The sequence below is a fragment of the Rhincodon typus genome, chromosome 9 (assembly GCF_021869965.1).
Source record: "Rhincodon typus isolate 14 chromosome 9, sRhiTyp1.1, whole genome shotgun sequence".
Lineage (NCBI taxonomy): Eukaryota > Metazoa > Chordata > Chondrichthyes > Orectolobiformes > Rhincodontidae > Rhincodon > Rhincodon typus.
The window spans coordinates 18,623,122-18,639,113 of record NC_063340.1 but is presented as its reverse complement, the minus strand read 5'-3'; the positions used below and the strand labels follow the sequence as shown (position 1 = coordinate 18,639,113).

The 15,992-nt window shown below is 44.0% G+C and overlaps 1 protein-coding gene across 2 annotated transcripts in view; it reads right to left on the bottom strand.

The window, feature by feature from the left end:
• The window catches only part of entpd6 (ectonucleoside triphosphate diphosphohydrolase 6), a 55,530-nt gene that overhangs the window by 12,998 nt on the left and 26,540 nt on the right, over positions 1-15,992 (bottom strand). For both annotated transcript variants that reach the window (XM_048600660.1, XM_048600659.1), the window contains exons 9-10: positions 10,351-10,430; positions 3,866-3,930 (exon numbers count right to left, since the gene is read on the bottom strand). In XM_048600660.1, the coding sequence (XP_048456617.1) occupies positions 3,866-3,930; positions 10,351-10,430 (145 nt within the window). The remainder of the gene's footprint in view (positions 1-3,865; positions 3,931-10,350; positions 10,431-15,992) is intronic.

The window sequence follows — 15,992 nt, the reverse complement described above, 5'->3', positions numbered from 1 at the left end:
CCCAAGCCTCCGCTTGGTTTCCCTGATGTAGAGGATGCCACAACGGGTACAGCGGATGCAGTATACCACATTGGCAGATGTGCAGGTGAACATCTGCTTGATGTGGAAAGTCTTCTTGGGGCCTGGGATGGGGGTGAGGGAGGAGGTATGGGGGCAGGTGTAAAACTTCCTGCGGTTGCAGGGAAAAGTGCCGGGTGTGGTGGAGCTGGAGGGGAGTGTGGAGCAGACAAGGGAGTCACGGAGAGAGTGGTCCCTCCGGAAGGCAGATAAGGGTGGGGAGGGAAAGATATCTTTGGTGGTGGGGTCGGATTGCAGATGGCGGAAGTGTTGGAGGATGATGCATTGGATCCGGAGGTTGGTGGGGTGGTACGTGAGGACGAGGGGGATTCTTTTTTTGGTTGTTATTGCGGGGACGGGGTGTGAGGGATGAGTTGCGGAAAATGCGGGAGACACGGTCGAGGGCGTTCTTGACCACTGTGGGGGAAGAAGTTGCTGTCCTTGAAAAACGCGGACAACTAAGACGTACGGGAATGGAATGCCTCATCCTGGGAGCAGATGCGGCGGAGGCGAAGGAATTGGGAATCGGGGATGGCATTTTTGCAGGAAAGTGGGTGGGAGGAGGTGTATTCTAGGTAGCTGTGGAAGTCGGTGGGCTTGAAATGGATATCGGTTTCTAGGTGGTTGCCCGAGATGGAGACAGAGGGGTCCAGGAAGGAGAGAGAGGTATTAAAGATGGTCCAGGTGAACTTAAGGTTGGGGTGGAAGGTGTTGGTGAAGCGGATGAACTGTTCGAGTTCCTCGTGGGAGCACGAGGCGGCACCGATACAGTCATCAATGTAACGGAGGAAGAGGTCGGGTTTAAAGCCAGTGTAGGTACGGAAGAGGGATTGTTCTACCTAACCTACAAAGAGGCAGGCATAGCTTGGGCCCATGCGGGTACCCATGGCCACCCCCTTTGTCTGTAGGAAGTGGGAGGAATTGAAAGAGAAGGTGTTGAGGGTGAGGACAAGTTCGGCTAAGCGGATGAGGGTGTCAGTGGAGGGGGACTGGTTGGGCCTGCGGGACAGGAAGAAGCGGAGGGCCTTTAGGCCATCTGTATGGGGAATGCAGGTGTATAGGGACTGGACGTCCATGGTAAAGATGAGGTGTTGGGGACCGGAGAATTGGAAGTTCTGGAGGAGGTGGAGGGCGTGGGTGGTGTCACGGACATAGGTAGGGAGTTCCTGGACCAAGGGGGAGAAAATGGAGTCCAGATAGTTGGAGATAGGTTCGGTGGGGCAGGAGCAGGCGGAGACAATGGGTCGACCAGGGCATTCAGGTTTGTGGATTTTGGGAAGGAGATAGAAGCGGGCGATGCGGGGTTGAGGAACGATGAGGTTGGAGGTCACCTGAGGTGATGAGGTTGTGGATGGTTGGGAGATGATGGTTTGGTGCTCGGGGGTAGGGTCATGATCAAGGGGGCAGTAGGAGGTGGTGTCGGAGAGTTGGCGTCTGGCCTCGGCGATGTAGAGGTCAGTGCGCCATACTACAACTGCACCTCCCTTGTCCGCGGGTTTTATGGTGAGGTTGGGATTGGAGCGGAGGGCTGCACGTTCTGTGGGGGAGAGGTTGGAGTGGGTGAGGGGGGGTGGAGAGGTTGAGGCGATTGATGTCTCGACGACAGTTGGAGATGAAGAGGTCAAGGGAGGGTAGGAGGCCTTGGGGTGGTGTCCAGGAGGAGGGGGTGTGTTGGAGGCAGGAGAAGGGGTCAGTAGAGGGAGGGTTAGGCTCACAATTGAAGAAGTAAGCGTGGAGGCGGAGGCGGCGGAAAAACTGCTCTATGTCCAAACGTGACCGGTATTCGTTGATGTGTGGGTGGAGGGGGACAAAGGTGAGCCCTTTACTGAGGACTGACCGTTCGTCCTCAGTAAGGGGGAGGTCTGGGGGAATGGTGAAGACTCGGCAGGGCTGAGTGCTATTGTCCCCTCTGAAGCTGCTGGCTGTGGAGGTGGTGGGCGGAGCGACGTCGGCAGTGGGCGGAGTTGCATCGGCGGCGGTGATGGACGGAGCGGCATAGGTGGCGGCAGCAGCGGTGACGGTAGGCGCGACTTCAGTGTCTGTGGTGTTGGTCTCGGAAATGGAGGCGGTGACATCGGCAGCGATGGCGTTCGCTGTCCCGGAAGTGGGGTACCCGGCGGTGGCGGATGTGACGTCATCTGTGGGTTCTCCGACAGTGGCCTCATGGCCAATGGCGGTGGGCACATTGTGGGGAAGGTCCTGGGTAGGGTTGGGGATTTGGGGGGTGGAGGAAGCCCGTTTTGGGTGGTAGGCACCAGTAAGTTTACTGTACTTACGGTTTTTAGTGTCCAATAAAGCTGAGTAGAATTGAGAGTTCAGGTTGTGGATCCTACGAAGAATAAAAAAAAGGGAGGGGTCCTTTGCAGGTCTGGGAGAGGGAGGCTCTGAGCTGGGGAAGGCTTGATTGTAGTACCTGGAGATGCTGGCGCATTGCTGCGAGTGTGTGTTTCAGGAGTCGCAGGGAGACACGCTTCTGAAGGATCTCAATGCTATGAATGTAGATATTGTCACGGTTGGGGCCAAATTGGGAAGGCTTGAATGTGGATTGTAGTCCATTGGGGATGATCTGGTTCCATAGGCAGGTACTAAGAAAGGTGATGAGGCTGTAGTACCTGGTTTGCTTCAGGACATGGTCGAGCAGTTTCAAGGCCGAAGAGATTACGAGAGAGTTGCAGTGGGAGAGAGATCCCCTGAGGTTTGTCCGGAGGGAGGAGGGTAACTTCTTCAGGCTAGGCATCCTTAGAAGAGGCTTCGAATTTTCTTCCCATTTTCTTGTTTTTTGTTTGCAGGTTTTGCTTTTTTTTTTTTATTATTTTTGCTTTTGGACAGCAGTGCACCTCATTTCTTGTCCCATCACCATTCCCTTTGGCCATGTAAAATTAACTTTTCTGTCATTCGATCTCACCTGTCTTCTACTCTATTGCAGATTTTCCTTTGTCTTTGTCTCATCAACCTCTCATTTAAATTCTAATCACTTTTTTTTCACTTTTCATAAAATGTCTGTAACCTGAAATGTTTACTCAGTTTCTTTTTCCAGAGATGTTGCTGGATCTGCTAACTATTTTTCCAAGGATTTTCTATTTTTGCCAGTACTATCTTTAGGTTACCTCAGATACAAACGATGTGATCTATATTTTACAAAACCCCACCATTGAACAGGTGCTACAAGAACAGCTGGTCCTCATTGTATAAATGGGCAACTTGGAAACAATGGAGCAGGTATAGCAATAACAGAACTGTATGGCACAAGATTTGGTGACCAATCACAAATGTTATTTGAAAGCAACTTCAGAAATAATTCATTCTGAGAATGTTGCTCACAAAGTCAGCATTCCTTAACACTCCAGGTGATAGTAGTGGACATCACCTTCTTGAAATGCTGCTGGCTGAGTGGTGAAGATATGCCCACAGTACTGTTAAATGAAGAATTTGAGAAGTTTGACTCAATGATAACAAAGGAACAGCAAAATAAGTCAGAGTTGGAACAGTACATAACATGTAGTTTGGAGGCGTTACCACAAGCCAGTGTAAATGTGCTAACTCTATGCGTAAGTCCTAGGCCCTTCTGTAATGTTGGGAAAGGAAAGAAAGAGACCCAGGCAGAAGATTACACTAAACTGATAGGGGGTGAAGGAGAATTAGCTATGCAGCTTCCAGCACTCCCACTAAAGGAGAACTTTGATATCTTTGTCTTTACCGATGCAGAGTCCTTTACCTTACAGCATATAGCAGGATTAAGTAGTCTTACCCAATGAGAAATTACCAGTATTCACCTTGAAACAAAGTATGACCAGTTAAGCTAACTTACGTGGTCTACCTTCAGTTCCTCCTAAAATCGCCAGTCTTGCTGACATCAAGCCAAATCCTAGGTAACTGAAAATGGAAAGCAATTAGAGCGAAACATAGGACAGTAAATTGATCGCCAACATAAAAATCTGTTGTTCTTACATTGATAAATTGTTCTAATAAGCTACAAGACATGTAATATAACTGGTGTTTAGATAAACCCTATATATTTAGACAGATGACATTCATATGAAGTTAGACTACACTCTGAAATTCTCAGTCCAAAGAATGTGCACAGTTGTAATAATTTTAACTACTTAAAAGTAATAGTAGGAAAATAAGCAGTTGAAAACTATTCAATAATCATTCAAGTACACAAGGAAAGTTAAACTAAATAGCTGGACAGAGTAGATAGGGAGAAGAAATAGTAGGAACTGCTGATGCTGGAGTCTGAGATAACAAAGTGTGGAGCTGGAGGAACAAGCAGGCCAGACAGCATCAGAGGAGCAGGAAAGCTGGTATTTCGGGTCTGGACCCTTCTTCAGATAGAGAGAAGGTAGGTAGGTAGATTGGGAGAAGCTGTACTTGCTTGCAAAATAATGAGGGGATGTAGATTTAGAGTGATGAGCAAAAGAAGCGAGGATGATGTGAGAAAAACATTTTCATGAGTAGTTGGATTTGGAAAGCATTGCCTGGAAATGTGGTGGAGGCAGGTTCATTTGAGAGCAGTGGATGATTATTTGGATAGAAATTACGTGCAGGGATTTGGGGAAAAGACAGGATATTGGCAGTGGATAATATAACCATAAAACCCATGCAGAACAGCCTTCTATACCATAGCAATTTGGTGATAAAAATTTTACAATGGAGGAAGAGACCATCTCCCATCACACTTGTGCTGGCTGACAACAGCTATCCATTTTATCCTACTCCTCCATCCTTTCTAATATTAAATCATATCCTACTTGAAAACAGTTACAGATTCTGCTTATATGGAACACATTACCTGTTGAAAAATTAATGATATTTGAATGTACAATGAACTTAGAGGTTTCTAAATTTACCTTCCCCTTAAACATATTTGACAACTGCTTCAATCTGATTCAACAAACTTTGGATTCTGTCTTCCCTTTCTTCATTCTCCCTAGATGTTGCTTAATTTCTTTGTTTGATGACCTGGATGTCCATCCTACCTTCCAGAACATCGATCCAGACATCGTAGCTAATTTCCCAATATGCTGTAGCATCTTTTACCTACTATACCTACCTAAATTTGAAGTAAGGCATTATACTATACAGTACAAAATATCATTACCCAGCTTATGAATTTTGAGAGTTTTAAAACTGAAGATTGCACCTTGTAGCAAAAAGTATTACACATTAAGAGTTTTTAAAAGATGTTATAGATTGAAAATATTGCATGAGAGAAGTACTGACACCTTACTGAAAAAGACGTTAACTCAATAGAGAAATAAACTTAATCAGGACTTTCCCAAATAAAATTCACAAAATCGTTTGCATAGCCATTTGATAACTTCATATTTTCAATCTGTGCCCCCAACACAGGTGATAGCGTCCGTTTTTCATGACGGTGCCCTAAGATCCATCTGCACATTGCAGGTGCACCAACTGTGACAGGAATAGGAAGACAGTTTTGCAAAATGTGTTTACAGTCAATTTACTGTCCTATGTTTTGGTCATATTGGATTAATGCAAAAAGCTTTCGAAGCACTTTCAAAAAAGTTGCAACAAGTGTATCAAATAGTAGGCATTAAACCTGGACTTTAATGTCATTGATATGTTAACCAGACTGATTTCAGGGCAATTTAAAAATAGAAAGACAAAGTAGACAGCCCCAAAAAGCAATCAAAAGCTTGCCAAATGACAATAAAGTACATCGGGTCTATTAAAACACAGGAGAAAAGATCCATAAAAAATTCCAAACAGTCTGTACTTTGAAGGCTACACACAAGGACTCCTCGAAAATGTATTATTTGTTTAGCCCTAATTACAGTTATTTACCATAGCAGTACAGGAAGGCAGCAGCTCATCACCACTTCTCCAGGCCATTTTAGGGATGGGCAATAAGTATTAGCCTAGCCACATCCCAAGGAAAAGAAAAATAACTCTAACGTAAGTGAAATCCAAACAAGAAGCTGGGCCAGGAATTATAGCCCCATGATCAAAACCTGAAAAATCTTGAATATCATGAAGCAATTTTATAAGTACAAGATTCTGTAGATATATTTATCAATATTCTCCACTCCTTATCCTAAACAAGAGCACTTTTGTAACAACCCCAAGTTGTGAATTTTAAGGTTAGTTTCTGTGGTCAAGGCCCAACAATCTGTTCTTTATGATGGTTTCACAATGTTATATTGGATTTTGAGGAACTGGTTGGAGAACGTAACATATATTGATGCACTTGGAGAAGCAGTATTCTGCTTTAACAGCAATTAATGAACAATAAACCTTGACAGTTTCAATGCTTCTAAAAAACATCAAAATGAGCGCTCCAAGTATGTTAGGGTTGAAATACTCAAGAAATCAGAAACAAAACCTTGTAGGATGATGCATTTGACGATAAACTAGCTAAAGAACTTAGAAAAACTCTGACAGGATATGTTTTGATGTGCAAATTCATACAAGGTGACTCCCGTTTTTTACATTTATTGTCCTGAGGGCATTACTGTAGGTCTGGGGTCACAAGCAGGCCAGACCAGCTAAGGACCGCAATTCGCGTTCCTAAAGGAAATAAGTGAACCAGACAGGATTTTTCTGACAATCAACAACAGTTTTATGGTTATTATTGGACTCTTAATTCCAGTTTGATATTGAATTCAAATTCTACCATCTGCCTGGATTTGAATCTGGGATCCTAGAACTTTTCCTAGGTCTTTTTTTGATTAAATAGTCTAGCAATAACACACTAGGTCATCCATCCCCAGGTCTCCTCTACACTTATGAATTGCAAAAAATAACTAGGAGTTAACTCACTGAACTGTCTGAGTTTTCGTATGGAAACGGGAACACCATGAAGCCTCAGACACGTCTCTGGTCTATACTACTGCTACTTGTTTCTTGAAGGAAACATTCACATTTCTAGTCTAAAGTGACTTCAAAGTTAGGTGAGAACAAACAAGGATATACAAACAGGTAGGTGATGACCTAACGGTATTATTGCTAGACTATTAATCCAGAAACCCAGCTAATGTTCTGGGGACTTCGATTCGAATCCCACCACAGCAGATGGTGGAATTTCAATTCAATAAATTTAAAATAGTCTGGAATTAAGACTTTCACCATGAAATCATTGTCGACTGTCGGAAAAAAACCCATCCAGTTCACTAATGTCCTTCAAGAAGGAAATCTGCCACCCTCACCTAGTCTGGCCCACATGTGACTCCAGACACACAGAAATGCGGGTGACTCTCAATTGCCCTCCGAAATGGCCTAGCAAGCCACAGTTGTACCAATCGCTACAAAGTCTCAAAGAAATGAAACCGGATGGATCACCTGGCATCGACCTAGGCATTGGAAAAGTCAACAGTAGAAACAGCCCTGTCGACCTTGCAAAGTCCTCCTCACTAACATCTGGGGGTTAGTGCCAAAATTAGGACAGCTGTCTCACAGACTAGGTAAGTAACAGCCTGATATTGTCTGTAAGGTATGATTCTGAGAGTATGACTGTGACTATGTCGCAGACACCCTGGATATGTCCTATCCCACCAGAGGTGGCGGCACAGTGGTTTACAGTCAGGAGGGTGTTTCTCTAGGTGTCCTCAACATTGACTCCGGATCCCATGAAGTCTCATGGCTTCAGGTTAAACATGGGCAAGGAAACCTGATTACCACATACCATCCTCCCTCAGCTGATGAATCAGTACTCCTCAATGTTGAACAATACTTAGAGGAAGCACGGAGGATGGCAAGGGCACAAAATGTACTCTGGGTGGGGGATTTCAATGTCCACCACCAAGAGCAGCTCGGCACTCGATCAGCAATACTACTGATTGAGCTGGTTGGGTCCTAAAGGACATGTCGCAGACCCAGTCTAGCAGCTAGGTGATGAGAGAACCAACAACTGGGAAAAACGTACTTGACCTCATCCTTACTAATCTACCAACTGCAGTTGCATCTGTCCATTACAGTATTGGTAAGATTGACCATCGCACAGTCCTTGTGGAGATGAAGTTCCGCCTTCACATCAAGAATAACAACCATTGTGTTATATGGCACTATCACCGTGCTAAATGGGACAGACTTCGCACAGATCTAGTGACTCAAGTCTGGTCTTCCATGAGGTGCTGTGGGCCATCAACAGCAGCAGAATTGTAGTCCAGCACAATCTGTAACCTCATGGCCCGGCATATCCCCCACTCAACCATTACCATCAAGCCAGGGGATCAACCCTGGGTCAATGGAGAGTGCAGGAGGGCATGCCAGGAGCACCTGAAGAGGTGGTATCAACCTGGTGAAGATACCAAACAGGACTACTTGCATACCAAACAGTGAAAGCAGCAAGGGATAAACAGAGCTAAGCGATCCTACAACCAACGGATCAGACCTGAGCTCTGCTGTCCTGCCACATCCAGTCGTGAATGGTGGTGGACAATTAAACAACTCACTGGAGGAGGCGGCTCCACAAATATCCCCATCCTCAATGATGGAAGAGCCCAGCACATCAGTGCCAAAGGTAAGGTTGAAGCATTTGCAGCAATCTTCAGCCAGAAGTGCCGAGTGGATGATCCAGCTCAGCCTCCTCTAGTGGTCCCCAGCATTATAGATACCAGTCTTCAGCCAATTTGATTCACTCCATGTGATATCAAGAAACGGTTGGAGACACTGGATACTGCAAAAGCTATGGGCCTTGACAACATTCCAACAATAGTACTGAAGACTTCTGCTCCAGAACTTGCTGCTCCCCTAGCCAAGCAGTTCCATTACAGTTACAACACTGGTATCTACCCAATAATGTGGAAAATTGCCCAAGTGTGTCTTGTACACAACGCAGAACAAATGCAACCCAGCCGATTAGCACCCCATCAGTCTACTCTCAATCACCAGTAAAGTGATGGAAGGTGTCATTAACAGTGCTATCAAGCAGCACCTGCTCAGCAACTCCCAGTTTGGGTTCTGCCAGGGCCACTCAGCTCGACTTCATTACAGCCTTGGTTCAAACATGGACAAAAGACCTGAATTCCAGAGGTGAGGCAAGAGTGACAGCCCTTGATATCAAGGCTGCATTTGACAGAGTGTGGCATCAAGGAGCCCTAGCAAAACTGAAATCAAAAACTGGGATCAGGGGGCAAACTCTCCAGTGGTTGGAGTCATACCTGACACGTATGAAGATGGTCGTGGTTGTTGGTGGTCAATCATCTCAGCTCCAAGACATCTCTGCAGCAGTTCCTCAGGATAGTGTCCTAGGCCCAACCATCTTCAGCTTCTTCATCAATGACCTTCCCTCCATCAAAAGGTCAGAAGTGGGGACGTTCACCGATGACTGCACAATGTTCAGCATCATTCGTGACTCCTCAGATACTGAAGCAGTCTATGTTCAAATGCAACAAGATCTGGACAATATCCCGGCTTGGGCTGACAAGTGACATTCACGCCACAGAAATGCCAGGCTATGACCATCACCGATAAGAGACAATCTAACCAACACCCCTTAACATTCAATGGTGTAACCATCACTGAATCCCCCACTAACAACATCCTGGGGATTATCAACCAGAAACTCAACTGGACTCACCACATAATCACAGTGGCTACAAAAGCAGGCCAGAAGCTCGGAATACTGCGGTGACTAACTCACCTCCTGTCCACCATCTACAAGGCACAAGTCAGGTGTGTGATGGAATACTCCCTCAGTTGCCTGGATGAGTTCAGTCCCAACAATGCTCAAGAAGCTTGGCACTATCCAGGACAAAGCAGCCCGCTTGACTGGCACTACATCCACAAGCATCCACTCCCTCCACCACCAATGCTCAGTAGCAGCGTGCGTACTATCTACAAGATGCACTGCAGAAATTCACCAAAGATCCTCAGACAGTACCTTCCAAACCAATGACCACTTCCATCAGAAGGACAAGGCAGCAGACATATGGGAACACCACCAGCTCCAAGTTCCCTTCCAAGCCACTCACCATCCTGACTTGGAAATATAATCGCCTTTCCTTCACTGTTGCTGGGTCAAAATTCTGGAATTCCCTCCCTAATAGCATTGTGGGTCTGCAGCGGTTTAAGGCAGCAGCTCACCACCACCTTCTCAAGGGCAACTAGGGATGGGCATGAAATGCTGGCCAAGGCAGCGATGCCCACACCCCACAAATGAATAGAAAAAAAACTACACTTAAAATGCCATATACATTTAATTATAATTTGAATAAAATAACTTAATTTGTTTTCTCATTGCTTAGATTCAAAAGCTTGTCATATACAATTTTTAGCTTGTTCAATCATGATGCAGGATGTAGTAGAATCAGAAAGAACAATAGTACTAACCTGTGAGAGTAAAGTGTGTAAGTGCTATTGAACATCTGAATTGAGGTAATATAATTAACGGGAGAGGTCTGGAGTGTCATCTGTGGGAAAAGCCGAAACATTACTCAAAATGATTGGAGTTCTAAAGGATAAGACCGATAATAGAAGCACAATACCACATAATATCTTACTGTAACTAAGCGTACACTATAAAAATCAAACAACTTCCACTTTTGAGAACAAAGGCTGAAGACTACATATTTTACAGTCTGACAAAATCAGAATACAATTCTTAGCATGACAATTGTTGACTGGAAGCAAATACATGAGAGCAAGTAGTACGTACACTGTGCATTAACACAGTCAATTATTTACTTTTGAAGTGCATATGTTTTTATGCAAGTAAATGCAACAAGTTGAGCATAGTAGAGAGTCACAAATAGATGAATACCCTGTTAAACTGCTTTTGGTTATCGTGACTGGATCTCCCTATTCCTCTTCAAGTAGTACCATGGGATATTTTACAATTCTGGTTGAACAGCTCATGTGCACCATCAATGCAACAATTTCACTTATCGCTGAACAGAACGTATTGTGTTCAAGTCTCAAAAGTAGGTCTTGACCCACAACCAAATATAAAGATATGTCACTTTGTACAGGACATATTTTAAAGTTTGAGAAGATTTGTAGCTTGTGTCGTGGATGAGATTGTAGACATGCACGCAGAGCCTGTGGGTTTGGTTGCAAACGTTTCGTCACCCTACTAGGTAACATCGTCAGTGCACCTCTGGTGAAGCGTTGATGTTCTGTCCTGCTTGTTATTTATATGCCTCAGTTTGTTGGGATGTTTGGTACCACTTCCGGTTCGGTTTCTCAGTGGTTTGTACACAGGGTCTAATTCAACGGGTTTGCTGGAGTTCCGATTAGAGTACCAGGCCTCCAGGAATTCCCTGGCGTGTCTCTGTTTGGTTTGTGCGATTATGGATGTGTTGTCCCAGTCAAATTGATGTCCCTCTTTGTCAGTATATAGTGAGACAAGTGGGAATTGGTCATGTCTCTTGGTGACTGGTTGGTGTTCATGTATCCGTGTTGTCAGTTTTCTTCCGGTTTGGCTATGTAATGTTTCTCTCAATCCTTGCATGGTATTTTGTATATTACACCAGTTTTGCTGGTTTTGGGTATGGGATCCTTTACATTCATCAGTAGCTGTCGTAGGGTGGTTATTGATTTGTGGGCTACCCTGTTACCTAGGAGTTTCAGTAGTCTTGTGGTCATCTCTGAAATGTCCTTGATGTAGCGTAATTAGTGAGTCTGGTCGTGTTGTGTCTTCCTGTTGTGGCCTCTCTCGGACGTAACAGTGGATTGTGCTTTTAAGGTATCCATTCCTTTTGGGGACTCTGTATAGGTGCTCCTGTTCTGCTTTTCACAGTTCCGGGTTGCTGCAATGTGTTGTGGCTCGTTTAAATAGTGTCCTGATGCAGCTCCGTTTGCTGGCATTGGTGAGTATCTGGCCCATATGTGTGGTCTTTCTATATACGCTAGTCTGGAGTTCTCCGTAGTTACTGTGTTCTACCATTACGTCCAGGAAGGGTAGTCGATTGTTCTCTTCTTTTGTGGACTTCATGTTATGATCAATAATGCCCACAACTACCTCCACAAATACAAGTGGGAAACTGCTTTGGAGTACAGAGTTTTTTGGCATGCAACCAACCAGGAATGGACATCCACACTGGAACAAGTCATCAACATACAACAACAAAAGACCAGAACAAGGAAAAGAATAGCCCTGCAAGAAAAACAGTCCAAAATCACCCACAAATGACACAGATAACATAGATTCATGGATTAAGAACATCTTGTGACCAATCACTTACAGACACGGAGAAAACTATCCTAGTACATGGACTGAATTATAACAGACACCAAAAAAGTCTGACTTCCTGGCTGTGCTGGAATCAACACTAAATGCAATGGACTCACAGAAGTACAACAGACCATCAGACAGACGATAGGCCCAACACTGAGCAAAGGAAAGTGGAACACATTCAACAAGCCCTGGAAAGACTCAACAAAGACAGGAACGTTGTAATGTGACCAGCGGACAAAGGACGCATGACAGTAAGCCTCAATACAGCCCAATACATCAAGAAAACTTATGCATGACAAGCAGATATTGACGCCTACCAACTGATGGCGATAGACCCAACACCACAGTTAGGGAATCAGATTACAACGACCCTGAAGAAATTACACAACTCATGAGACATCAACAAGACAGACTACCAAAAAAATGAAGTCAAAGGGATCCAACACACCCTACTTCTGCGGGCTCTCCAAGGTATACAAACTGGGGGTCCCCTTCAGACTCATTGTCTCACTACCAGGCACACCAACATATAGACTTGCCAAAGAACTACAATAGAAATTAAAATACTTAGTTGACAACACAACCCATTCCATCCACTCCTCAACATCATCAAGGACACCAGGATAGAAGAGGATGAGATAATGATATCCTTCAACGTAACAGCACTATTTACATGGATAAACATCGACCTAGCCAAAGAGACAATTGCCACACTACTGGACGAATCAAGTAGGCAGGCAACCCCAGGACACCAACATCATCAATAAAGGACACCACCATGAAACTATTAGATCTGTGCCTCACAACCCACTTCACCTTCAACTACTGCATATACAAACAAATCATTGGAATACCAATGGGATCCCCAGTATCAGGACTGATTGCAGAAGCAGTAATGCAAAGGTTAGAACGGACAACACTTCCCACTATTCAACCCAAACTTTGGGTCCGATATGTAGACGCCTTTGGTAATTATCAAATGCACAAAACTAGAAGAATCCTGCTGACACATAAACAACATCCTCACCGGGATAAAATTCACAAAAGAAGAGAACACCACCGACTACTCGTCTTGGACATAATGGTAGAACGCAAAAACAACAGGGAACTCCAGATTATTGTACATAGAAGAACCACACGAGAGGACCAGATACTCAATTACACTAGCAACCACCCCAATGCCCACAAACGGAGCTGCATCAGGGCGCTATTTAAACAAGCCACAACACGTAGCAGCAACCCAGAACTACGCAAAGCAGACCAGGAGCACCTAAACGGAGTCTTCAAAAGGAATGGACACCTGAAAAGCACAGTCGACTGTTACCTCCGAGACAGACCACAACAGGAAGACACAACGTGACCAGACTCACTAATTACCCTACGCTACATCAAGGACATTTCAGAGATGACCACAAGACTACTCAGACCCCTAGGTATCAGGGTAGCCCACAAACCAACAACCACCCTACAACAGCTAATGACAAACGTAAAAGGATCCCATACCCAAAACCAGCAAAACCAGTGTAAGATACAAAATACCATGCAAGGATTGCGAGAAACGCTACATAGGCCAAACCAGAAGAAAACTGACAACACGGATACACGAACACCAACCATTCACCAAGAGACACGACCAATTCCCACTTGTTTCACTGCACACAGACAGAGAGGGACATGAATTTGACTGGGACAACACATCCATCATCGCACAAGCCAAACAGAGACATGGCAGGGAATTCTTAGAGGCCTGGTATACTATCCGGAACTCCATCAATAAACACATTGGACCCTGTGTACAAACCACAGAAACAGAACTGGGAGTGATACCAACACCCCAGCAAATTGACGCATATAAATAACAAGCAGGACTGAACATCAACGCTTCACCAGAGGTGCACTGACGATGTTACCTAGCAGGGTGACGAAACTTTTGCAACCAAATCCACCGGCTCGGCAAGCATGTCTACAACCTCGTATTTTAAGTCAATTATGTAGAAATTACATTGACTGAGCTGCAATAAAGCAAACCTGAGCACAGTGACATTGCCACATAACCTTGGTCTTTATATGTAATTTTCATTTTTCAGCATCTAAAGGAAGTGTACAGTTAAGGCAGCACTGGAAAGTATAAATATGTTAATCTGCAAAATGATGCTGTACTCAATTGCGACATTGACAAAACTGTAAAAAAAAAACTTCCCTTTTTCACAAGCACAATTCCCTTGCTGAAACCAAACAGCACCCTTCACTTTTTTTTGAAGAAGAAGAAGATCAGTTTGAAGATCAGCTGAAAATAGAAACTCTGTGGGGAAATTCCTGGAAGAAATCCTGCAAACTGTCATTCTACAGTGAAATACTTCATTGTCCTGCTTCATTGGACGCACTCCAATTCCAGTTTATTTTGCTGGGCAAGTTACTGAAATCACTTGTAAAAAGCAAAGACTTGAGGAACACCAAAGGCTTGTTGCATCTAATCTTTTGTTCACGGAAACAAAAACTCTTCTGTTTCACGTGCAAGACCCCCTTCCAAAAAGCCTTGGTTGACATGGCAACTGATGCAGAGCTTCCAGATTCAGGTTGACTTGGTTCTGCAGAATAATTTGTCAGAACAAGAAAAAACCAAATAATTTTTAGGTTGGTTCAAGGTATCAAAATGTGCAATCCCATGGAATCCCAAATAGCTATACAGTATATATTAACTGCAGTAGAAGAAACCACCACTAGATGGAAATAGAGCTTCAGGTGCGATCTCACAAGAAATTTTAAGTGTAGGATTATAAAAACTGCACTGGTAATTTGTTAAATACAGATTCTGCTTCTGATGTGCAATACGATCAGTAAGGTTGGATTAAAAATAGTAACCAGCAAGTTGTGAAATACAAACATAATCATTCTTTAGGCATATGTTGCCAGATGTCATCAGCACAAACCAACACTGAAACCAATTAAATTCCTCAGAAGTACTTAGTAAACACAAGGAAGGATGGATTAAGGTCTCTTTGCAGTTCTTTTAATAAAAAAAAACTTGCACTCAGGAAGTTCAAAGTTAGGAAATGGATCACATTCTCATGTTTACTGGAAGTATTAGGTAGGACCAGAATAGGCAAGGGTAAGAATTGAGGCAAAGCAGACTCAGTGCTAACCACCTAGCTTTGAGAATACTTCCCCATTACATCAGATTGTTGGGCGTCCATTCAAACTAACTTTACACATAGCAGCACGAAACATTTATATTCTGACCACTTTGGTTGGATTCTAAATCCATTGAGGATGGAGAGACAGAGTACACAACCAGTATTGCCATTCTATCGCGCGCGCGCACACACTCACACACCTCTCCAATCTCCCAGCCAAATCCAGGGTAATCCATAAGATTCAGTTCCAGTTTTAAGCATGAGAATATGCCACCACTACCTTAAACCCACTAACTTTATTGTAAATCTGAATCACCACAGGGTCTCCATGATCCACCATAATATATTCTTGAAGGCAATAGCTGGAGCATTGGATGGAGACAGCGTATTGAAGTATTGTAAAGCAAATTAGACTGTTTTTGAAAAAGGTACAATTTGCAGGATTACAGGGAGCATGGCACCATGTCAGACAATCACAGAACTAGTACAGATACAATGGGCTGAATGGCCTTCTTCTATACTGTAATAATTCCAATATATCACTCGTAGACATTTAGGTGAGATGTAAGTTTTGGGGGGGGGGGGGGGGGGGGGGGAGGTATTAGGTAGGAGCAGAAAAAAAAAAATAAAAAAAAAAAAAAAAAAAAAAAAAAAAAAAAAAA